Raw genomic sequence first — 6,912 nt, forward strand, 5'->3', positions numbered from 1 at the left:
GATCCCCAGTGCTTCTATCAACCTAGAAAATGTGAAAAAGATCAACCCTGTAACTAAGTTTTGGTAAACCATTCACTGCAAGCATGTGAAAAAATAGGTCATTGAAATTTGGCTCTTCTTGTGATGTAAGAAGGGGATAATACCGCCCCTTAATCTGCACTATCCAACCACGACACTGCCATTTAGTGCAGAGATCAGCTCATTTGAATTTAAAAGGACACACCCAAAACGGCAAATTTTTGCTCGCACCTACAAGTGGGAATTTTAACATGGTATAAATATCATCTATATGGTATTTTGAGCTGAAACTTCACATATGCACTCGGGAGACACCAAATATTTATTTAACATTTTTCACTGTCAATTAAAGGGACACTTCACCCATTTGCATTAAGCTTTGTACAGTTAGAAACGTCTCGGTTACGTATGTAACCCTCGTTCCCTGAAGGAAGGGAACGGAGACGTCACGTCGTGACCGACTGAAAGGGAACCTAGTCATGTTTTTGAATGGCCATGCATCATTCCCTCCGTTTCCCCTGAGACAGGAGAAATATGGATTTCAGTGTTGCACTTCCTTCTTTCAATGATGTAAAAATCATCATTTTGCATTATTGAAAGAAGGAAGTAGTATATCTTTGTAGAGGGGGACTACAAATATGATCCACTTTTAATAAAGATGAATGTTTCCACGGGTGAAATGCTCCTTTAAGTCTTTTGAACCTCGCTAAACATATTTGTACGTTAGCATACTTCTCATACAGTATAAATACACATGTGACCCTGGTGTCTGAGAAATCCAGGCTAAATCATTTAATTTTGAGATTAGGAGTATCAAAGGTTTATTTCAATAATTGATTTTACTTTAATTTAAAATTTTCACATGGTCTTACTCAGTCAATATTAAAGATATCCAGGTTATATTTTCACATAATGTTTTTGACATAAAGTTGGATGGTTTATGTATAAAACAGTAAATGGTGAATCACAAACTTTATGACTTTATCTGGGTTTTCACAGGCAGGGTCACATGCACATGTCGACACAGCAAGACACACAGCATTTATGTATGAGCTTATATACCTATAAACATTTGCATAAACGCCCGAAGACATGACGCGATTCAATAAAACACAAAAACACCAATAAAATATAATTTCCCCCCAAGCAAAATCACCTCGACAACATCATCACTCTGCGTTTCATCCAATTCGAATCTTAACATTCAGGATCTGAAATTCAATCACATAAAACACAAATGTTTACCATACCTACAGTATTAGCTGCGGGTATGTGGGCGTCTTTCATATTCTCTTGAGCCAACTGAATGTGCGACAACCCGGGCATTTATATTTTGTCAGTATAAATGATAAATCTTCATACATTTTGAGTAAAGATGAATCAAGCCTAGCGAGGCACAGTGCCCGAAGGGACTCACGTTGTCTGTTTTTACTGTGTAAAGATATTAAAAATGTTGGATAGCTGAAATATTACTACTTTAATCGACTCCTTTGGAGGGCCATGTTTTTAATAGGCTCGTTATTCATAGACTTACAATAAAAGCGGTCGTGAGCGTAAAAAGATGATGGGCATAAATGACTGTCGTCATATCCAAACTTTGCTATAATTCAAAGCCTCAAAAGCACATCTGTGCACAAACAGAAAACAACCACAACAATCCACTCATGCAATTACATCAAATCAGCAAACTTTATCGCAAATGACCGTGAGACCACTGGCAGATCTCCTGACCATGAAAGTGTAGTTATATCTAATTCAGTCCGGATGGCCAAGCTTTAGAGACCAATGCTTAAGCAGTACCTAGAGAAATGAGATGAATCACTCACTTTCACCCCGATGCACCACAGCCATATTAAATAGTTATGGAGACAACTCAAGCGGAACCTAAAACTCTCAATTTCGCTCGGTGAGTAAAAATCTCACCAAGCTATGCACTCCGGAGAATTCGAAGCTTCCCATCCAAACCGGTATTATTAACATTCTTGAGGCCAGTGTTTACAATTATGGGATGTCGGTTAAATTTACACTAGACTTTCTCAACTTGACTGTAGCGACCGAGTGCACCAGCCCGCCCATTACTCTCCCCGATGACGGTTTTGGGTTACAGAAGGCTGTTATCATTAACATCCCTGAGAAGCGACCCCACTCCCCGATTACTACGGTTCTTTGGAACACATCACCCTTCCTCCAGGCTCCTGACTGTACATTAATCACTCACCATAAGGGCTTATACTGCAACATAGCGATATACACCCAAGTTGTGCTGGTGTAAGCATGTTTTTAAAATGAAGAGTGCACTATTGGATATTGAAGCAAAGGTGGCTGGCTGGGTAGTATTGGATATTGTGGGTACAGGCTCGGGAGTCAATCTGAGCAAAACGCTTATATCTAAATCCTCAAGTAAACAAAATGATTGACTCATGCGTGAGCATTTGGGCATGCACGCAAATGCATACTGTGCTGACTTTCTGTGTAACAACACATCTGTCATGTCAGTGCCTCACAATGCACCTCGTCCACGGGTTGGAGCCAACTATTAAAAGCTTGGCTTTGAGTCATTTAAAAAATACAACCGTTTTTTTTTTTCAAATCAGTCGTGATTTATGTCTAATCTATAAACAATTTCTGTAATTATTGTGAAGTGATATTTGACAAGAATGCTAGATCAGTGGGAAACTTCTAACTACCACCGAGACGTACACAAAGCCACAGAGCTGCATTCACAGACCTCAAAATAACTGCATTCATGTGTGAATAAAACCATTGATTACACAGAAAACAGCTATACTCAATCAAAGTTTGTATGTGCTGCAAAAACAGGTAATTGATCAAATCAATGTGCCATTTTCTTCTATGATTTGTTTCTGCAAGTCCAATTTTTTCTTCCACCATAACAGCAAAACAAATTCCACAGATAAAGCATATCCCTGCGTAACGCACGCATGCACAATAGCAATGAAAAGCGTCAGAAGAAAAATCTTGTCTGAAAAGAAGTGGGAAAGAATAGAGAAACTGTATTACATGCAGGACAAAGCGGAGCTTTAAATAAAAACCTTAAAGCTTTTTCAAAAAGGCAAAAACTCAGCGGTAGTCAAACAGAAGATTTAAATAAACCTCCAGTGGCCAGTCGTGCCACTGAACTTTCCATTAAATTTAGTTTATGGGCTTTTTTTACATATTTGCGTATGTTTTTAATAATCCAGTCAAGAATTTCCCCATAACAAAACTACAGCTGAATAATATGCATATGGAAAATACGTATGAAACGCCGGCTTCGGGTGTTTTATTAACAGATCCGTGTGCCAACTGTAGCTCTCTGTGCAATGGTTTGGAACGTGCACACGCTTATTAAACCCACCTAGAAGACAGGAAGCTTTTCACAAGCATTGTTTTCAGCCCGGCGTGGATATATTTCTTTTAAATTTGTCACCTGGTGCTTCGGAGAGCTTGAAAATTGCATTCGCAAAGAATTATGTGTTTTATATAAGTTCTAATTGCATTACAGGTCATGTGTGTTCTGTCAACATTCGAAACGTCGGCATATCTGCGACTCATCTCCTCCTTTCTAATAGTTTCATATGTGCTTGTTATTCTGCACGGTGCTTATTTTGCATCCACTATGCTTTTGCAGGTAGCCGGCTGAAACTGGTTGTGTAAGCATTAACGGCGTTAACACTTTTTGAGCAATCATATTGTATGCGGTGACGGCATGACAATACGTTTAAAAGAATTCATAATGTTTGAATTAAAGCGATAATTCACTCAAAAATATAAATTATGCCATCATTTACCCTCATGTTGTTCTAAACCTGTATGAGTTTCTTTATTCTGTTGAACACAAAAGAAGATATACTAATAAATGATGGCACAGTTGATGGTACCGATTGACTTCCATAATTTTTTTTTTTTCCGTTTTTTTTTTCTACTATGGAAGTCAATGTGTTCCGTCGACTGTGTGCTTATCAAAGTATCTTTGTCTTTTGTGTTGAACATAATGAAAAAAAAACTCACACAGGTAGGGATGCATAACAATTAATCGCGATTAATCTAGCAGAATAAAAGTTTTTGTTTACATCATAAATGTGTGTGAACTGTGTATAATAACATTGTATAAATAAATACACACACATGCATGTATCTATTTCAGAAATGTTTACATGTGTATATACATTTGTATATTTATGTATAATTTATATTATATTATAAATAAATACTTAATATTTACATATATATATTTTCCTAAAGTTATACATGCATGTGTGCATATTTATATATACATAATTATTATACACAGTTCACACACATATATGATGTAAACAAAAACTTTTATTCTGCTATAGATTAATCGCGATTAATCGTTACACACAGGTTTGAAACAACATGAGATTAATGATTACAGAATTTTCATTTTTGGGTGAACTATTCCTTTAAAACCTGAAGCAAACCTTTTCACAACTTGCCTTTATCTTCCATTTGCGAATAATTGCACATAATTATCAACATATAATTATCTCCAACACCATTACATAGCCTACACACACAGCAGGAAAGAGAGGATGAAAAAGTGACAAATATTTACAATCATCCACAAACCTGTTGCAAAAGCTCCTCACACACAAACACACACACGCACGCACGCACGCAGATAAACACCCAACAGATGAATCTCGCAACGCACTGTAAGCTCTTACCTTTGTGAATGTTCTGGCCTTGCAGCACACCCCTGGGGACAAACACGGTGTAGAAGCTCTGGGAGAAACCTGGTCGGCACGGAGCGATGGTCTGAGCGTTTCCGTGACTCCCCTGAGAAAGACAGACATTATTGGCTATGAAGACACAGGAGAGGGGAAGTGGTTAGGCAAATTGATTTGTGACCACAGGGTAGTGGTTCTTATTCAAGGTTATCGAAACCGATATAAATACCTTATGGAGGCAAACTCTCAGAGCAGAGAGATATTTTACCGGTGGATTACAGCTCTGTGGACCACAGGAGATGCTACGTAACCATGCAACTATGCAAAACCACCACGCTTACAGTAATCAAAAGCAGCCAATCTGTGATTTAATTTCAATGTCCTGAATTCTTACATTACAATGGACATAGAAATTCACATAAGAGCGTTTCTAAAAATTTAATAAGGGCTAAATTAGACTTTTGGATGATTCAAATAAATCAAGGCAGAAACGGGAATAAGGACGACAGGAAGTGCACAGAAAAGATGGCTGTGCTGGAGACCTGCCATGCGAATCAGTAGAGAAATTGTGCCCATTACAGTGGCATCTATTTTAGGATAGTGACCCAGTGTGTGCGTGTGTACGCATCAATGGAGAGTGCTCACCATAGAGATTTAGCATAATTAGACAGTGGGTCATATTCAGGTTAACCCAGACTCAGTGTGGTGAGTTTTACTAAAATCAAGACAACAAAAGAGCTGCCACAATGAGCTCTTTCATATATGCACAGAGGAACAGTCTGTCAAAGCATCCCTACAGATCACATTAGTCAGAGGGCTGTGATACGGTTACTTTCTGAAGCTCAGCTGCCTATGCCCACCATGTGAATACAGCTCTATAGCTACAGCTTTTATTTTGAATGAGTCATCAAACAAAATGTCAATATGTGCCACATCCAACAACAATATGTGTGATGAGTCTTATTTCTTAAACTTATATTTACTCAACGTCCCAGCCCCATCAGACTTCATTTTCTTGTGGGTGTGTGACTGTACTTGAATTGTTTCTAAAATGCAAAGTGCTTCATAATTCCCAAATGTAACTCATCATACGACTTTGTTCATTTATTTTCTCGCAGGCTATAGGCTGCATATTGCAGTTGCATCTTTCACGTGTCTCATTCACAATGGCATAATAGCCTACATATACCATACGTTAATAGGCAATTATCATGCATTAAAATAATCACATTGTGCTACAGTAAGGACCGAGAAGATAGCCTATGTGTTGCTCGTATACTCGCATCCCACAGGCATCGCCGCATCCACTGCAATGTGTTAAAAGTGCAGCTGCAAGCGGGCACCACAGCACTGCAGCTTACTGATAAACGACCAGTGTTTCAAATAAACTCATGCACTTGACTGCTTTATCCTCTAAGTTACAGAAGTGTCATAAAAGCGTTACTTAAATCCCAAAAAGACATTTAACATCCAATGCGCCACTAGATATTCTCTAAAAGAAAGCGCGCGCACAAATTAAAGTGTATTGTAGTATTGCAACACCGCCGCAGTAATGCGTTTCACATCTCAAGCACTAACGCTTTACAAATGTTTGCAAATGAAATGAGTCTTACCAAAGATGCGCCCACAACTAAGGCACACGCCACAACAATCGCGAAGCCTGATTTCATCTTTGCCATCACGCACGCGGACGAGGCAGATGTGTGTTATTCACAAATGTTGGCGATAATTCCTGTGATATGTGCTTGAAGCGCTGAAGGATGCGAGCGAATATTGTCCCGGTTGGTCTTGCGCCCTACTGCAGGTGGACAGGCGCTGTTCAGCTCAGCACCGCGGCTCCGCTTGCGGCGTCACAAGCGCTCCAACTCCTCCTACCGCAGCGTACTACAGTACTTAAAGACATACAGTGAGCTGCACTACCCGTTCACTTCATAGTCGAAACCAGACGCTATTCTGTTTATCGTGCGTGTCTGCTGCGTTGTAGTACTAAAACTGGCTGCAGCTGATATTTTATATGCAGTCTACATTCTTCACAGGCAATGACTTTACATCTATCACTAACCCACATAAAAAAGTGCCTACTGTAGTATAGTCATCATTTAATATATGAGACTGTATTAAAATTCCTATGCTATAGGGATTCTAAAAATTACCATAGTAAATATTAAAGTATATTACAGTGTACTACAGTTAATCAAAT

At 38.8% G+C, this 6,912-nt stretch overlaps 1 protein-coding gene across 1 annotated transcript in view; it reads right to left on the reverse strand.

Moving 5' to 3' along the window:
• Positions 1-6,677, reverse strand: part of cdh4 (cadherin 4, type 1, R-cadherin (retinal)) — a 298,802-nt gene extending 292,125 nt beyond the window's left edge. The window contains exons 1-2 of the mRNA XM_065241440.2: positions 6,326-6,677; positions 4,710-4,821 (exon numbers count right to left, since the gene is read on the reverse strand). Coding sequence (XP_065097512.1) covers positions 4,710-4,821; positions 6,326-6,391 — 178 coding nt within the window. The 5' untranslated portion in view covers positions 6,392-6,677. The remainder of the gene's footprint in view (positions 1-4,709; positions 4,822-6,325) is intronic.
• Positions 6,678-6,912: the final 235 nt, after the last annotated feature.

The sequence above is a fragment of the Paramisgurnus dabryanus genome, chromosome 14, assembly GCF_030506205.2.
Source record: "Paramisgurnus dabryanus chromosome 14, PD_genome_1.1, whole genome shotgun sequence".
Taxonomy (NCBI): Eukaryota; Metazoa; Chordata; class Actinopteri; order Cypriniformes; family Cobitidae; genus Paramisgurnus; species Paramisgurnus dabryanus.